The following is an 18,232-nucleotide window of genomic DNA, read 5'->3' as shown; positions in this document are numbered from 1 at the left end:
ATAAGATGAAACCGGGTTGTATAAACATTGGATTTGAATTGCCTGCTCTCTCTAGAGCTGTAGATTCATGTCTTGACTAAATAACTCCTAGGCCTTCTTCCATTTGAAATGGATATTTTGAGCAGCTTACAGTTTGGGGATCCTTCTAATAAGACCTTAAAAGAATGACATTCTGTCTGTTATGCGCAGCCAGTAAGGATTCATGGTATTTTGCCACAATTACCTAGCAGGAATGCTCTCTCCTCCCTGATTGCACGGTGCCCTACTTGTCCACGGGACTTGTGCTTTCTCCTCCACAAAGGCTCCTCTGTTACTGGGGCTGTGCTGGTAAGATACTTGAAGGAGTTTGGAATGATGTTGTTTTCTCTTTGTTGTATTGTCAATGGTGATACGTCCATTTGATGTTAGTTCAAAGCTTACTGAAGCCACTGAAGCTTTTCAGAGACTGGGGGGACTGGATCACCTCGCCAAGCGGAGAGAGAACTTGTGGTGAGAATGCGCTGTGCGTTGCTTCCATAGGGAAAAAAAAATCAAGTGAAAGCTCTTTTTTTTCCCATTTTTTAAAAATAAAATATATGACTTGTCCCATGAAAGATAGACCAAGGGCAATCTCCATTAGTATGCGTTAACATTTCCCATTCAGCACGTCCCTTGAGTATACAGGTCAAAGGAGAATGAATGTGTGCATGACCTACACCCTTCAAAGACAGGGCAAAGTATTATTTTCCTAGGGACAGCAAGGTCTGTCCTGTGACTGTCCTCTGAGGGAGTTTATTTCTCATGTTCACAGAATCGACGACTGTTTTTGTGCGTCTCGGAAACTGGATGCAGTTGCTACTGAAGCGAAGTTCAAGCAAGACCTGGGTTTCCGAATGCTCAACTGCGGCCGAACGGATCTGGTTAAACAGGCCATATCCTTGCTCGGGCCGGATGGGATTAACAGCATGAGTGAACAGGTAACAAGATAGAAATGTAAAGAAAATCATGAAACATGAGAGTTTTTTTCTCTTTATCGAAGCAAACGAGCCCCAGCTTTCAGCTAAATAAAGGCAGGACCTTAAAGTTTACCCTGCATTACTTCACATTTAGTTAAAGCACCATTAGGTGAATATCTAAGATAAGTTTGGTCATTTCAAGTCATATTGATTCTTTGGTACTGAGGCAACTCAGCGTGAGGGCAAATGCATCCCCTGAAATATTCTTAGCAGAGAGGTGAATCGGGTGAAGCCAGAAGGAGATCATGAGACAGCTTAGAGTTAAACTGAATACTTAAAATGGTTTAAATGTCTTGAACAGTGGTGTAGGACAGGACTTTCTGAGGTAAACACCTTCCCAGAGGAAACTGCCCTGGGATTTGCAACACGTATTACATAAACCCTCAAGCCCCCATCAGGAAAAGGTTAATCACTGGCACTCTCTGACTGAGTTGAGTCCTGTTTGAACTGATCTTCTAGATGTGAAAGCCTCTCTGCAATGTTACCACTCCATTAGTTTTGTGGCCAACATCCACCAATTGAGGAGCCTAAATTTCTCTGGAGTTGCTTCTCCAGGAGGCCAGTGGTTGTGTCTAGGGATAAACCTGCCTCTGTGGCTGGCACAGTTGAACTGTGATGCTCACGAGGTCATTCCCCATTCCCAAGAGGGTAATGATGGACATGGATATTACCGCTTTCTTTTGAAATTGAGTTTTCTGAATTTTCTGATGCCCCCAGTGAAAGTCACAGTTGGATTGTAAGTAGGTTTGGGTCATCTGAGAGGAAAGCTTTTCTAGGAATGTGAGTTATGTTGCATTCAGTAGTTTCAGTTTGGGTCAATATCGTGAATTTGTTTGAGAAAAGGTTTAGAAGAAAGCAGCACTCCCTGAAAAAAATTGTATGAATGAGCCCATTCCAAGGTTCATACATCATACTTTTAAAAATCATTATTATTTTAAGTTAGTCCGAACCTGGAACCTTTTCACAGCATATTTCCTCTGTCCTCCAGGCTGAAACCTGGGAACACTCTGGCTTGATTCATCAAAGTACTTAATCATATGCTTAACTCTGAACACATGCTTACATCCTGTTTGAGTGAAAGTTAAGCCAGTGCTTAAATACTTCCCTGGACCAGACATCCCACATCTTGCAGGGTAGAACCCTAAGTGATACAAGGCTGAAAGAAAAAGAGTCATTTTTTATTTTACCAAAAACCAAATGCCCTGGGTGTTGATTTTTCATGTTGTTACTGTGTTCCTGTGTGTGTGGAGCAGTAATGATGGGCTCATTAAAAACCCATTCCTCCCACCTGCAAAGAGATGGGGGCTGAGCGATGCTGCAGCACAAGGCTGAGCTGCAGAGCAAGCCTGGGGACTGGCAGAGGCATAAGAAGCAGGGGCAGCAGTGCAAGAGGAGGGGAGTTTGGAAACCTCATTAACTCTTTAAAATCCTGATATGGCCACATGACGTTCAGGGCCCCTTTTTGTCAACGATAAGTCCATCTTCAGCCTCAGCAGGGCCAGAAACCATGTGGGGTACACAGGCAGCCCCTTCGCATATGCTGGAGTTGCTGCAGGGCTCTTGGCTCTGGCTGCACAAGTGCTGGGTCATGCATGGGGATTTCAAAGTCATGTGCTAACCACTTGATTTAACTTCTGAATGATACCATTTACAGAATTTGAAGTAGTACTTTAAGTAACATGTACTTCATTTTAAGCTACGGTCCAGTCACTGTGTTTCAAGGCCCAAGCACAACTTCTTGATAATTCTGGTGGTCTTGTTTACTCTGGTGCTGTTTATTGACTGCCAAAGGAAATGTTCTGTCCCTGACTGTAGCTGAAGTCATTTCAAATTCTCTTTGCAAGTATCTTCAAGTCACCCGAACCTGTCCTTGCCTGGGGTGAAGTTGTTTGTTAATAATGGCAGGAGGCCCCAAATTCTTGTTCCCTTCCTCTGTATCTCCAAAAGTGGATTTGATCCTTTGAAGTTCTCAATGACTTTCAAGGGGGCTTTCACTACCTTGTAGGGACAAACCTTAATTTATATTTTCTCTACAAGGGTAACCCTTCCACACATAAGCACCTACTGCTTTTCAGCCCTCTGTGCAAGCAGGAAAAATGGGTAGGTCAGCAAGAATAGCGATGCTGGGCTCTGGCTAGGAAGAGAAGTGGCATGGCTCTGTGTCTGGCCACTCTGGGCATCCCCTGTGCCTCTGAAAGTAATTTCACTTCATGGCTGGACTCAGGTTAAACAGTGAACCTGCTGCTATCTGACAGCAAATTTACCAGGCATCTTCGAGATAGGCTACAAACATGCATCAGAGGTAGCTGCACGCTGCGGTAAATTTACTGCAAAACAACCGGTGACTGTTGATCAACACCCCCTACTGTACTTAATAAGTGGCTTTTTCTGTTATAATTTATGGTAGATTTAATGATTTCTTCGTGGTTTCATCTAGACTCATTACCACAGCTACAATAATACTTATCTTAAGGGAAATGGCAGCAGGTATGTCAGATTAATACAAATTGTGTTGTGGTGGTTCAGTAGTGAAGGGTCAGTTAATCTAGTTTTCCTCCAGACAGGGTTGTGTTTCCCTTGCAACAATGCTGTCTAGCATTTCATTTAAAATTGTCCTTTTTTTTTTTTTTTTTTTTTTTACACCAGGGAGTGCTATGTAAAGCTTTAGCATCTCTAGCCACTTACGGTACCTACATGGAAAAAAACTGCCCAAATCTGCCCTGTCGTAAGAGGAGCTTTGTATGTTTTCAATGGCTCTGGTGGTTATTTAAAAAGTTAGATTTTAAGAAACAGTGATCATAGAAAACTGAATAGACTTACTGTCTTTTTAAACTATCAGTGGAAATATGGTTGTTTTGATAAAAACATTTCTCTGCTGGGGCCCCAAGGACAAAGACGCTAAGTTTAGTACATGAACATGAAGTTGAAGCTCACAAACCTGATTTCAGTGGCTAGGCTAAGAATGACAAGGATAATGTATAAACAAAACAAAAAAAAGCGAAGTGACAGTGAAAATGGAGATTTTACAAAATGGTTTGCTTTTGTTAGTCTGAGAGACGTGTCTGTAACAGAGATAATGGATGTCATTAAATACATACTGTTAGTCTTGATGATATATATATATATTTTTTTTTAAATGAAAAGAGTTTTGTGTTAAATTTGTCAATTCCTTTGTTTTTTAACTCCAAAAAATGACTAGGGCATGACTCCACTGATGTATGCTTGTGTCAGGGGTGATGAGGCTATGGTGCAGATGCTGCTAGATGCTGGAGCAGATCTGAATGCTGAGGTGAGGACTTTTTGTTGGTTGTATCTTTGTTCTGTTATTTGTTTACATCTTAAACTACCTCCTGAAACAGTAGCAAAAGGAAAATCCCAAGAATTAAACATAAAAGAAAATTGTCTTGTCTGGGACAGCACCACTTGAAACGAATAGTGAAATCAGACTGCATTAGGTTAACATTGGGATTCAATGCACAGAAAGGGGCAAGTCATCGGGCTTACCCCACAGGTAATACTGATTTAGTTGTGTTTGCACACTGCAAATGAATACAGGCATTAGCACTAGCCATGGAGCACAGCTCTGATGGTATTGAAAGGATTCCCCGAATCTCAGCTGAGTTAAAATCAAGAGGGTAAAAGAAATACCCATCTGATAGCCTGCCAAACCTTGAGCATTTCTATGCCTTGGGATGTTCTGTCTAAGCATCCCCAGCACAGAAGTGCAATGTAAGTTCCACTGTTCTGTTTTATAAAATGCTTTGGGCTGAAAAGTGTTGGATGAGGAGCATAAAGCTTCCAGAACATAAACGTCTCTTTGATGAATGCACATCATAAACTTACACAATCTGTCCACCAAACAGATTGTGGTCCAGCTCCGTGCAATGCAGGTATGTACATTTTAAAGAGCCGTTTGAAAATCCATGAAAGAATTATTTGTTAATGATTCCAGTTTCAATTTGTGGAGGTCATGAGTAAATTAAGCTGTCTGCTTCACTTATCTGTGTTCCATCTGTTCTGTTTGGATTTGAGCGAGCTGATAAATTGTAGTTACTTTCAGCCAGGCATTTTGCACTTTTAAAAAATTTAATTTAAAAGTAGAAATAGATGTCACCTGCACAAGACTGATAGTCATTACTATCAGTCATCAGCCACGATTGCTGATCGGTGGCTTACGTGAAATCATCTGGTGATTTCAGTTCAGTTCCTCATGGAAGTCACTGTCACCTCTTCCCTCACAAAATTCAAGTAAACCACCCTCAGAGCTGGCAATAATTGAATACTTGAGCCCTTGTTAGCACTCTCGATAGACAGATCAAAGATTGAATGGACGTGGGACTGATCTCTCCTGCTGCTCTGAGTCTGTGGCTCATAAGTAGGAGGGCATTACTTGGCTTTCATCAGGAGCAGAAAGCCCAGTCCTCCCAGTTGTGCCAGTAATCTTCCAGACTTTAACCAAATGCAAATTTAAAGAGTTTTGTCGTCCTGAAACTGCTGACATCTGAAAGTACAGCTCCAGTGAGGAATTTGAGCCTCCCTGATTCATTTCTGTAGAGTGTTTGCTCTAAAATCAAATGAAAACACTTTGGGACAAGAACTGTGAATAATTATGGTGTGCAATTAGAAGATGATTTGTGCACACCACAACCAACTGTGCAAATTGGGCAATTATGGCAAAAAAAGGCAAATCAGCCATGAACGAAAATAAATACTCTGTCAGGTGCCTGCATCATTTTCCCTATTTCTTTTTGCAAATCAGTTATATATATGTGTGTTTCTAAAAGTAGCCTCAAATGCTGGGTGCCTCCCTTTCTGATTGCCCATCTTTAGTGAAAATGGACTCATTTCCAGATGTTCTGAGAAGCTGCAATTCACTCTGGAGTCAGTGGGACCTGTGGCTGCTCAGCAAATCTCAACTGAGGCTTTAAAAGCCCTGTGAGCCACAGGTCTTTTGCAAACACCGTGTCAACTGAAAGAACTCTGACCAAAAAAAAAAAAAAAAAAAAAGGAGCAAAGGAGTTAAAATGACTTCATTTTGTTTGCTGCTTGCTGTGGGCTGCCCCAAACAGCAGTGGGAATCCATGCTGGAGGAGAACGAGCTGGACATGTGTCTCACTGAACCGTGATAGCCATTCTCAACCTCTGCTGCTCTTGCTTCCCAGCCTAAACCCGAAGGCTCAAGCTGCTTGATCCTTTTCCTTCTAAGCAAACCCAGACCACTGCACACTTCTGTGACACCAGGGCTCACGGTGCACTGGTCCTTACAGCGCTGCAAAAGAGAGAAAGGCACTTTGACTCTCTCTCTTTGGCAAATCTGAGCGTTGCAACCAGACACTGGTGCAGATCTGCTCCTCACACAAGCTGTGGGATCTGCACAGGCTCTTCAGATTTTATCCTCATCCCTTGTTCTTGGGACTGAGGGCTTGGTCGTATGCTTCTAGCAAAACGCTGCATGTGGCACTTGGAAATGCAATCTGCTAATGCAACCAAGCATTTAATAACTGACCACACTCCCCTACATGGGTAAAACTGCTTCAGACAGGATAGTGAAAGCATAGCTGGCTGATGAGGCAGAGAGATGGTGCATCTTTTACGCTGATTTTAGTCCTCCTTCAAAGACCAATAATAAGATTTTGAATTTTAGTGTCACACTCCATCTGAGTGTGCAAGCGCAGATTGCAAATGTTCATTAGATTGTTCCATCTCTGTGAACCTCATCAATATTAATATCCCTTACTTTAAGACAGGGAACCTGAAGTAGAGAGCGGTTATTCATCTTCCCCAATGTCTCCATTAGAGGAAACAGGCACTAAAACAGAAAATGGAAGGAGCAATGTGAAAAATACCATTTTTGTTTTCCTAAGGATATAGTTTGCATCTCTTTCAACTGTAGCCACCCTGCTTTGTTCTAACTCAACTCAGACAGGAGAAAAAAGTAAAAAGGAGTTTTCTTAAAGTATCTGTGAAACGCCACTCTGCCCCATCTGTTCTCAGTCGCCTTTTTTCCTCTGGTGGAAGAGGAGGAGCCTGGAAGTACTGCTGGAAACTCTAGGGCAGGGACTGGGATGTGTCTTTCTTGATGTCAACAACAAAAGTCCTACTGATTTATGTGGAAAGAATTCCTTTGGGCCAGAAGCAATTCCAAGAGCTGGGGCTGTCAATACACGGTCTGGAGAAGACAGTGGGAGCAGCCTTTAGCTGTAAGCGTCCTGATCCGCCCTGCTTCCCTAGTGTGTGCTGCTGTAAACAGCTGTGGATGTTTTGACCTTGTGCAAAAGTATCTGGTGGCCAGTGGTTTAGATGGAGCTACAGTAGTTGGTAAAAAGACTTCATTTGGTATGAACTCTATTCAAGCTGTCAAATCGGCACGAACAGTTTTAGTATTAAGAAAATTTTTGCTGGAAAAAAGAAACCAATCATTTTATAAAGCACCTTTCCCAGGTTTTCTATTTCACCTACTCCCTCACGTGCCTGGATTTCAGGCAGGTTGAATTTTCTTACGTATAGCTCTTTTAAAAAAATAACTTTAATTTGTTTGTAGGTTGTCAGTACTGCTCATAAATACCCATCCGTCCACCCTGAGACCCGCCATTGGACAGCTCTGACATTTGCTGTGTTGCATGGACATATTCCTGTAGTTCAGGTATTATTGTATTTCCCTACCTGCATCTCATTCTTTTGTTTCTCCTCTTTAGTTATAATTACATTCATCTCAAACCAGTATCCTCCTGTCATACTCATATTGGTTACTTCTGCTTCTTTTAGAGTGTACTGATATATAATAAATCTATTATATAATGAATACGGTGTTCAAACCTTAACCAATATGAGGTTTAAATTGGACAATTTTAAAGCAAACTTGCACCAAAGAAAGTCTGTCAACTCCTTGTGCTCCTTCCTGACCACTTGTTTTATGTGTTTGTTTATTCATTCATTACACTTTCTTACACTGTAATACTCTAACAAACACAAAACGGCTGCCTTGGTGGGGGAGAGGCAGACAGCAAGAGCCGTCGCTCTGTCCCAAAGGGAGAGAAGCACTCAGTCTCCTTACCCGAGCAAGGCGTCGCGTGGGATATGCTGGTTCTGTGCTTTGGCATCGCAAAAGTCGAGAAGGTTTATTCTTCAAAACATCTGTGTCTATGGCACACATAATGAAGCGCCAAAACTATGAAAGCCTAAAGAGAGAAATGGACAAGAGGGGCTGGAGGGCAGGCTCCGTCCTGCTGTCTTTGGCCACTTTTGTTTTCAGCGTTGTTATTATTCATGTGGAAGTGTTCCCGATGGAGACCACAGCTTTTGGATTCATTGCTGCGATTTGTCCTTAAGAATTGCCTTTCTTTGGCCATGTCTTTATATAAAAGATGGAGGCAAATGAAATCTGCTCCACTTTAAGATGGTGCTGGGCTTCTATTAGACCACGAAGGAAGGATGCTTGTTGAGCTAATTTTCAGTATATCCATCTTCAGTGCATTACTTCCTAACACCGACCTTATCCCCATTTCCCATTCAAAAATGCTGGGTTACACTTTTTTGGCTCTGAAGTTGGACACTAGTGCTCCTGGTGTCTTGACAGTGTAAAACGAGCTAAAAAAGGGGTCAATTTGCCTCTGTGAGAGAGTGAGCAGAATGTGCATGTCACTTGTCTCCATCGTATCTGGTTTGCAGATAACAAGAAGCATTAGACTCTCATTTGTCACTGTTCATGAGCTCTGAACACTGATACCCCCCCAGTTGCTCTAAATGGTGAATTTTCTTTCTAGCTCTTGTTGGATGCTGGAGCAAAGGTAGAAGGTTCCTTGGAGCATGGAGAAGAAAATTACTCTGAAACTCCTTTACAGTTGGCAGCAGCTGCTGGTAAGAACTTTCTCCTCCCTCTGTAATAAATTCTTCACTCGAGATCTGTGAATTAAGACGAGCAAATAGTGGATTTTAAAAGAAGTAAATGTGTGTCTCTTAACTTGCAGGAAATTTTGAACTGGTCAGTTTGCTGTTGGAGCGAGGAGCTGATCCCATGATAGGAACAATGTACAGGAATGGCATTTCCATGACTCCACAAGGTGACATGAACTCTTTCAGTCAGGCTGCTGCACATGGACACAGGTAGAGTGGGAACAAGTCTAGTGGCATACTTGAAGTGGTTATTTCTTGCCTGGGAGTCTGGTTTGAGCAGATGGGTGAAAATTCTGCATGAGCAATTAAACATGTCGCCAACTGGGCAGAGATGTAAGGCTTTTTGCTGGCATGTGAATTTAACCAGTTGGTGGTACAAACTGCTTTTTAATATCTGATTTTAAAAAAATGGAAGGGGACTCTACATGGTGTGTTGCAATGTGATGTCTGTTAAACGGGAGCTGGTGTGATGGCAGGAAGGAATGCCAAAGACATTCCTTCTGAATTTCTTGTTGATGTATTTCTGAGGTTTGGGGCGGATTGTGTCTGTATTGCTGCAGCCTTCACTGTTGTTGAACAGAGTTTCTGCATCTGTGTTTACTGTAAAGTCCTGTGTGCCTTAATGTTGTACGTATGCTGGAAGTTTTTTAAAGACAGTGATGAAACGAGCACCCGGCATGCATGATCTTGCAATATTCAGGAGTTAACTGCAGTACGATGGATTAGTATTTTGATCTTCACATTCCTACTTTTCTGATTGTAGCCATCCAGAGGAACATAGATACAGGTTAGAGACAGTACCTACCGTCTGTTTGCTTAGAGAAGAGCTGCCAGTCTAACAACATGCTCATGGCATGTCAGGGCGGGTTCAAGCAATGCTGCCCATCTGGAGCCTGCGAGGGATCTCTGGGAGGACAGAGAGTACAGATTTTTTTTTTTTGCTGGAGTCTCACATTCACTGCTCAGGCCTTGGTGCCAGCCAGTCTGAGTGGGAGCTGAGCTCCTGAGGAGGACTCCGAGGCTTGGCTGCAGCCTGTGCATGTCACAGACCCACAACTTACTTCTGAGAACTGGATTTTATGTTCCTACCTATACAGCACGCACACAGACTCCCTCCTCTTTCCCTCTCTTCCCAAATCACTCAGTTGTTGGGGACACCCCATGCCCCACTGCCACTCCGTGCCAGATTCTGAGCAAGTGCAGGGAGGAATACGAGGGAGGTGGGCTGGGGGCCAGCCTGGTTTCTTTTCTCACAGCCATGGAAACTGAGAGCGATTCCTTTGATATTGATGAGGTTATGCGGGTATGAACCTGAAGGTACTAAGTCTGTGGCTGAATTTGGGCTTTGCTGTTTGATGGCCCAGCCAGAGTAGTCCCACAAGTGCTTGAACCTGCCCTGACTGGCCTCGTTGAATGTCTAGTTGCTCTGGCTTTCCCAGACTGCTTTGAGTGTTAATTGAGTCGTGGTGCTTTTGGTAGCTCCAGACAGCTCCCTTCTCAAGTGGCCTCCTTGGTGAAAGTCCTGCGAGCTTGTCCAAAGGCAACTCAGCCTTTCCCGATGGTGCGGCAAGTGCCAGAAGTCATGAGTCACGTGAGAGTCACGTTTAGCTCATGGTTTTGTGTTCCCACAAGATGCTGCCACTTGTATGACATCTGTACTGTTGCTGTCATTACAGCAGCGTCTTGCAGTTGTGGTCCAGGCATTGCCGGTGGGTTAGCAGGAGTGGTGCTTGTCTTGGGACTGTTGTAAGCTAGTCCGTTAATTGGAGTAGTTTCTGACCTGCCTGCTGGATAGGTGTCCTAACCTGTCATGCTGCAGCAAGTATCCTGGGCACAAAAAAAGCATCGCCGCTAACTCCGCTCTCCTGCTCTTTTTTTTTTCCTCTCTCCCTCTCTGTATCATGCTGTGATTGACAGGAATGTCTTCCGTAAGCTGCTTGCTCAGCCAGAGAAGGAAAAGAGCGATATCCTGTCACTGGAGGAGATCCTGGCTGAGGGGACAGACTTGCCTGACTCTGCAGCAGCTCCACTTTGCGCCAGCCGCAACAGCAAGGCCAAGCTGAAAGCCCTGAAGGAGGCCATGTACCACAGTGCCGAGCACGGATACGTGGACGTGACCATTGACATACGGAGTATAGGTCAGTGCCGGCACCTTTCCTTCTCTCCCTCCTCACAGATACCACCATAAGACGTGTCTTTTGTGTGCTGTTGCTTAAACCGACCACAGTTGCACCTCCCTGAACTGCTGTGGAAGTGATAATAGCAGGGGGGTTCCCAGTGAGTCTGTGGGTAAGGATGGGGAAGTGAGTTGAGTTAACCCAGGTTTAGTGCCAAGGCTCTTGGAGCGTCTCTCAAGCCAGTTAAGTGTCCCGGTTCCTATGCCAACTGTACAAAACAGGCATCCACCCTTCATGTCAAATCGTGTGTTAGACCCATGCTAACAGCAGCCCCTCATTCTCTGACCCCCATCTGGAACATGACGGGGGATCCTGCAGGTTCCTGGCCTTTTAGAGCTCCATAGCATACCCTGCTCAGAGTCACTTTTCTGCAGGACAGAGCTGTTTCCACCAGCAGCCATCTTCACTGCTGCCTGGCACAGTATTAACTAGGTCTCTGGGGCAGTGTTTGTCTGCTGCAGACTGCTTCCAACAGCTCCTCTTCTGCACTCTGCCATAATGCAGTCCACAGTTAAAAATTCTTTCTTTTCCGAGGTTTGCGAGCCTCTGAGGGGAGGAGCAGTGAACTGGCTTCTCAGTGTCTAACTGTGCCAGCATGGGGCTTGAGCATCATACCAGCTTGTTGGGAGTCCGCTTCTGCCCACAGCAAGGGTGGTCGGGAGCACGGAAGGAATCAGTCTGGGCTGTGTGTCCATTGATGTATGCCCAATCCCCATTAATTTGCCTTCAGAGAGAGGCCAGGGTGCCTGACGTGCCTCCACGTGGTGCAGCACTCCACCCTCTTGCATGGGTGAGGGCGTGGGGTCTTAGCAGTGGCTCGCCAGGAGGGCTGAGCAGACAAAGCACTTGGTGCTGAGCGAGATGAGAGCACCAGGGCTGCTCTCAAGGTGCTGGGCATTTGCTGAAGTGGGAGGAAAAACCTTTTGTTGCCAAACCCTGGGCTTGTGTTTCCTCCCACTCCGTTCCACAAGAAGAGAAACTGGGTCACATCCAGCCTAACGCCTGGAGTAGTATATTAGCTTTGTGTGTTTTCTCATTCAGTGCATGGGAACATTTCCCTTTAAGTTCCTGGAGAGTGGTTCTGCCATGACAAATGGCTACTTGAAAAGGCTGATCTGCTTAACTCACCCAGTGCTGTTTATGGGAAATAGTAATGATCAGTAAAGGACATGGGGTAGTGCTTAAAGAAAGTTGTAATCTGAAGACCACCACTTTGAATACAGGTGGGTAGTGACCAAAATCTGTTTTTTACCATTTAATGGCTCTCCAGGGCTGCATTCAAACAAATGAGCTAGTGTAAATCTAGTTTCCAAAAGGGTTTTGCATCACAGAGCACCACAGCAATTACCACAAATTGGCAGTCTCAGCAGAGAAGCTGAAGGATAGATGAGCAAAGAGACCACAGTCTTCTCTAAGCACTAGGAGGAGAGCCTCTGTGTATTAGGTCTGGGATGTCTTGATAACCATCCACTTTCTCAGCTGTGGATAAATTAGGTGGTGGAATTTGATTTCTTGGATTATTTGGCAGTTTTTGCTTAAAGTCTTAACATTAATACAAGTAAAGGTAGAAATATCAGAAAGGCAAATCCTTCTCTGGAGCTGAGAATGAGCTCTGTCCTCCATCCCTAGGTGTTCCCTGGACGCTGCACACATGGCTGGAGTCCTTGCGAACATCCTTCCAGCAGCACAGGCGACCCCTCATCCAGTGCTTGCTAAAGGAATTCAAGTCCATTCAAGAAGAAGAGTACACAGAGGAGCTCATCACACAGGGGTTGCCTCTGATGTTTGAGATACTGAAAGCCAGCAAGGTAGGATAAATTATGCATTTTAAAGAAATCAGCCTCATGCTGATCCTGTTAGACACAAATCTTGCAATATTGTTTTTGCACAGTTGCTCCAAAGCTTGTTTAGACCATATAGGATTATTACTTTTTGTATTGTGTATCTCAGATTTCTTCAATGTGGAAGCATGGGTTAAAAACACCAGCTAATCACATCTCCTGCTAGAACAGCTTAATACTGGTGTTAACAATGAGCTGGAGAGACAACAGAAGCTAATGCATAGCGGTGAAATTAAAGTCACCAGGATAACTGCAGTACAGCAAGAGATGCTGATAACCAAAACAACCCAGAGACTGACTTTACCCGGCTTGTTTTACAGGACCATGCAACAAAGCTAATAGTCGTGTTTGCTTTGGATTTATTTAACTTCTCACATGACTTTCTCATTCCTTCATGTGGGATTTGGACTTTTAAACTTGTGGGGAGACTGGTTTCTACAAGCGCACACAGAATAATTTTTTAGAATCCTCTGTGTGTTTGTACTTGCAGCCTTCCCAGATTTATTCTTTCAGCTGACATTTTCTTAGCCAGACATATCAGACTAACAAAGCCTTTTGAGGGAGATACCATTAGGTATGCAAGTATAATAGCAAAGGGAGGATCATGGGGCCAGCAAGGAGAGGAAAATGTCTTATCTAGTGAAGGTTAGGTTTTTTTGCATTCATCACATAAGCATTCATCACATGCTGTGCATGTTGGTACAGTCTTCTATTTGTTTAACTGGGAAGTAAGTAACATTTCTCACCCAACTCTATCTATAACAGCAAGGAGTGAGTATTTTTTAGCACCTGAAGCAATAACCTTAATAATGCGGAAAGGAGGGAGGTCTGATGTATGCACTCAATACTAAAGGGTTCCAGACATAGTATAGCTAGTGAAAGCCTACAAGGATTTATTTCTCATATCCTGATGCAAAAGAGGGCTTGGAGAGCAGTCTTGTGCAAATGCTGAATGTTTGTTCCAGCAGTTGTTCAAATTTTTCCTCCCATGAACTTTCCCTTTGGGATCGGTTTGTATTGGATAGGTATTTATGGAAAATATCTAGAGATATCTTTTAGGAAATCATTCCAAATCCTAGGATTTGTGGAGTCCTTGCTCTGAACTGGCTTGGGTTAATGTATGTTCATGCAATAACTACCAGCAAGGTGCTGTTTGTTTTGAAAGCTGATATAAAACTAATCATATTGAAAATTTAACAGAGATTAAGTTTAGGCGTTTTAATCTAGGATGAGGAATAGCTGTAACTGTGGTTCTCCTGGGTGGCTGAAGCCAAAGATAATGTATTTGTAGCTGATCATCGTTAGAATAATTTTCTTACACAGGATCATACCTTTGGGAGATATTAGACTGGGTCTTCCAGGGTGTCTTGTAGGAGACATAAGACTGCTGCCTTCTGCTTTGGGTTCACTTAAAAGCTAAAATGTAGAGGGGTGAAGCAACTGATATATCCAAAAAAAAATAGTATAAAGAAAAAAATCTGTGCTGATCTTTGTTCCCTCCTCTGGGCCTAGGGGAACGGCCTGTCTTCACTTTTCATGAGCATGCATATTCACAAACGCGCACACATAAACTGCTTCATATTCTTAGAAAAATAATGAATCATTCTGAGACACTGTAAGGGTTTACAAATTGTCTGCAAATGGCATGAATTATTGCCACAGTCTTGTCCAAAAAGCCTCTCAGAAAGCTCTCAAAGAAAGAAATGAGGACGGATTCTGTGCAGCTCTTTGAAAGGAATCAAAATAAATTCATTTGCAGAAGAAAGAGCCAGTAAAAGTTCTCCCTGGTCACTCCGTAGAAGGCAGCCAAGGAAAACTGAGATTCTAAGGCTCTTCTGTTCCCCTTCTCTGGGAGGGCTGAGTGCAGAGACTCTTCTTTCTATATATCCACAGAATGGAAATCTCCTTTAAGAGGTGTAGAAAGACTGTAACTGTGGTTCATGTCCCTCTCTACAGTGAATTGTAAAGCTCTGCATTTTGTAGAGCTGTGGGGAGAGGAATTTTGTCCACATGGACATCCTTTTCCCCGTGGGCCGTGAACTTCAACAGACATAATAACTCTTGCTAAACATCACAGTCTGTCCCAATACATTTCCTTAATGAGTTTTTCAGGGCAAAAAGTACAAAATATGCAACTAGAAAGCACAGAGCCACTTAGCATTTCTTGGCTGATATGAAACAAGATGTCTACATCATTTGCTACATATCATGATGCTCAGTATATTTTAATTGCATAGCAACTTGTACCTGATTGAAATGGCACTTTGCATTCCTAGATGTAGTTCCAACTCTCCTGCAGTCTCTGAACAATTTACAAATATTAGTGAGCTGAGATACAGAAGAAGATCTTATTGTCCTTTTACAAATAGGGAAACTGAGGTAATTAAACAGGTAGATTTTCAGTGCCTGACAGAGTGACAGTCTCAGCTTCAGAAGCTGTGACAGCCTGGCTAAGCCAGACATCAGTTTGTAATTTGAGTAATTTGGCCTGACAGACTTCAAAATTCACACAGAAACATAGGGCAGGTCTCTGAATAGGAAGCAGGCCTGCCCGCAGCTTCCACTCTGCACTGGGACATAAGGTTTGTGCTGGTTTCCAGGATATGCAAAAAGGGCAAATATTAAAAAACTGAAAAGACGAAAGAAAAACTAAGCATCATCTATAAGAACAGGACCAGATATAAGGAATCCCTTTTGTCTTATAGATGTTTTTTAAAATGCCTGTACCCTGTCCTTCAGGTTCAGTTGTGAGAGTTTGCTTGAAAGCTCTGCCACCAGCACTGATGCCAGTGTCCTGGAGCTTGGCAGGGTGGCACTCAGCTCCCATTTATATGCCAGGAAATGCCAGAAAGAAAAAGAAAACAAAATTTTCAGAAGCCCTGATGGTGGAACACAGACTGGCAAAAAAAATTGGCAAAGCAGGCAAAACTGGCTAAGCTGAAGTCCCTGGTTTTATTGCCTCTCCTCAAGCTGTGAAATAAGAGGGGAAGAACAGTTAATAAATCGCACTTTGGTCGTCGGCTGCTGCACTGAAGCCCTGGGGGAAGACTTCTAAAGGCACAAATGAGGGTTCAGTACCCAGCTCCTGGTGGCTGCCGGTGGGACTGAGCGCTTTCATTTCCTTTCATGCCTTTAAATGTCTTTATCAGCTGCACTGCTCAGACTGAGTGTGGAGGAATGACAGTATTTCCGTGCAGCCAAGGCAAAGCTACAAGAACAGGCAGATGGCTCTGCCCCTGTTGCTGTCCTGCAGTCAGCCCAGCTCCAAACCAAAGACCACAAAAGGCAGTGGTGGTAGGAAGGACGTGGAAAGCTTGGTTCAGGGTACTTTCCTAAGAGCAGGCAAAATTCAAACCTAACACTAAGACTGTCAATGAAGTTGTGGTGGTTCGCCAAGGGATGTGAGCCACCAGATGAGGAGGAAAGGCTCTGCCAGTTCGAGACCAACTGAATCTCTGAGGCAGACAAACTCATAAACAGCCTGCTCAGAGTGGTTTGGACAGGGCTGTGTGTGACGAAAGCTGCAGAGACACTTCCGAGAGCGAGGAGCCCTGAGCTAAACTCCAGCTGCTGTGTAGTGCAGGGTTGAGTCCCTCAAAGCCAAGATGACACTGGAGATCTTGTTACAGAAGAAGATAGGAAGATGCAACCGAACCGCTGCCTGTCAGTATCCGTGGTGCACTCTTCATGGCCTGAGGAAACTCCCAATCTGCGTCAGAGCACTGCAGTTGCCTGAGGAGTGGCTGTGCTAGAGGGCTGCCTGCAGTGCTGAGTTTGGCCCCCCCCAAAAAAAAGAGAATTTAAAAAGAGCCGTGTGGAGGAAGCACCCCGATTTACAGGCTTGTAGTGCCTGAGGCAGGGCCGGCAGGTCAGCTGCGGCCACCAGGGAGGACAGGCACGGGGAGCTCAGGCCTGCCCCCAGCCCTGAGGTGGAGCGGGTTATCCACACGTGACAGCAGGCAGGGCTAATGGCCGTTCCCTCGTGCTGGTGGGCAGCAGTCACGGGGAAGAAAACATCTGTGTGCATGTGTGCTCTTCTGTTTTTGCAAAGAGGACCTCCTGAGGCTAACACGCTGAATGTGGGGGATGCTTCTTCATCCCCCTGTCTACCAAAATCCTGGAGCTGTTTTGGTGGACGTTTCCACAACCTGAAGAGAGAGGGACTCAAAACCACAGCCTTGGAAGTTAAACACATCTGGTCTTTGGAAGAGGTTGGTGTTAGGTTTCCATTGTGGAGCTCAGCATGAGCTTGAATTATCATTAAAATCACCCAGCTCCATCCATGCAGACCAGCCAGCGCTGCTGCTGTCAGTACTGGGTTGTGAGCCAGTTTCGTCCACTGCTTTTTCTGTGTGCAGCCATTTAGATCGAATGGTCCTTGGCCTAACTTTTGGAGGAAAAATAAGAATCTTTTAATTCCAAATAATCTCTCGTACAACTTTCTGCCTTCCCCCTACAGCATGGGCATGGAACTGCTATTTGCCAGGACTCTGGATCCTTTGTGGGAACACATTGCTGAATGTGTTAGTCCACATGTGTTAAGTGCACATGCTAAAGTGCTGTCTGAAGCTCTGCTTGACACCAGAGGTGTTTCATGCCAGGAAACCTTGGCTTAGGACTGCGAGTACTCCTGCTAGTGTATTATCCAAGGCAAAAGCAACTTGAAAAGTCCTGGGAGGTCCTTCATCGCCCTTTTTCAGTAGTATTCATCCTTCCCATAGGTTTCTGTCAGTGACAAGGTAGTTTATTTTAAAAATTAGCCCATTAGCAAGGCATTGATTAGACTGTGCATTAAGGCTTGTTGAAAGACACATGAAACTATTTGCAAAGATGTTTCCTCAGAATTTAAAATTCATGCCAAGTTTCTCACACACTACAAATGCATCTATAGGCAGCTGAGGAAACCTGCAGGAGTGCACAGACTTTTTTGGAAGGTTGAACTGTTGGAATAACAGCCCCGTGTTGACAGTTATATAGAACAAATAAGGATTTAAAACAATAAACAGTTTTTAAAATTCCAAACGGGTTCAGGCATGTAGGTATCTCGAGAAACCTGGCCTATATAATTTAAAAGCCAAAGTACTCTTTAACCAGTGACTTAGCCACTTGGAATCCAAAATCTCTAAGAAAGTAAATATTTTTTAATACATCCTTTCAGAAATAGCAGCATGTAGCCTCTGTCACGAGTGCATTAACTGTTAAAAAAAATGTTGACGGCTCCAACAAACAAAAGGCAGTGGGAAAGCCTGAAACACCTGCCTGCTCTGTTGCTGCAAAATGTTCAGAAGCTGAAGCTTGAGATGGGTGTCCTGTTTCTTTGCTGCTA

At 44.0% G+C, this 18,232-nt stretch overlaps 1 protein-coding gene across 4 annotated transcripts in view; it reads left to right on the top strand.

The window, feature by feature from the left end:
* Positions 1–18,232, top strand: part of ABTB3 (ankyrin repeat and BTB domain containing 3) — a 178,101-nt gene that overhangs the window by 130,255 nt on the left and 29,614 nt on the right. For all 4 annotated transcript variants that reach the window (XM_080590525.1, XM_080590523.1, XM_080590524.1 and 1 more), the window contains 7 exons: positions 791–956; positions 4,195–4,284; positions 7,537–7,638; positions 8,759–8,852; positions 8,963–9,098; positions 10,806–11,026; positions 12,695–12,873. In XM_080590525.1, the coding sequence (XP_080446651.1) occupies positions 791–956; positions 4,195–4,284; positions 7,537–7,638; positions 8,759–8,852; positions 8,963–9,098; positions 10,806–11,026; positions 12,695–12,873 (988 nt within the window). The remainder of the gene's footprint in view (positions 1–790; positions 957–4,194; positions 4,285–7,536; positions 7,639–8,758; positions 8,853–8,962; positions 9,099–10,805; positions 11,027–12,694; positions 12,874–18,232) is intronic.

This window comes from Anser brachyrhynchus, assembly GCF_964034855.1.
Source record: "Anser brachyrhynchus genome assembly, chromosome: 1".
Taxonomy (NCBI): domain Eukaryota; kingdom Metazoa; phylum Chordata; class Aves; order Anseriformes; family Anatidae; genus Anser; species Anser brachyrhynchus.
The sequence above is the reverse complement of the archived record's forward strand: the minus strand, read 5'-3'. Positions and strand labels throughout refer to the sequence as shown.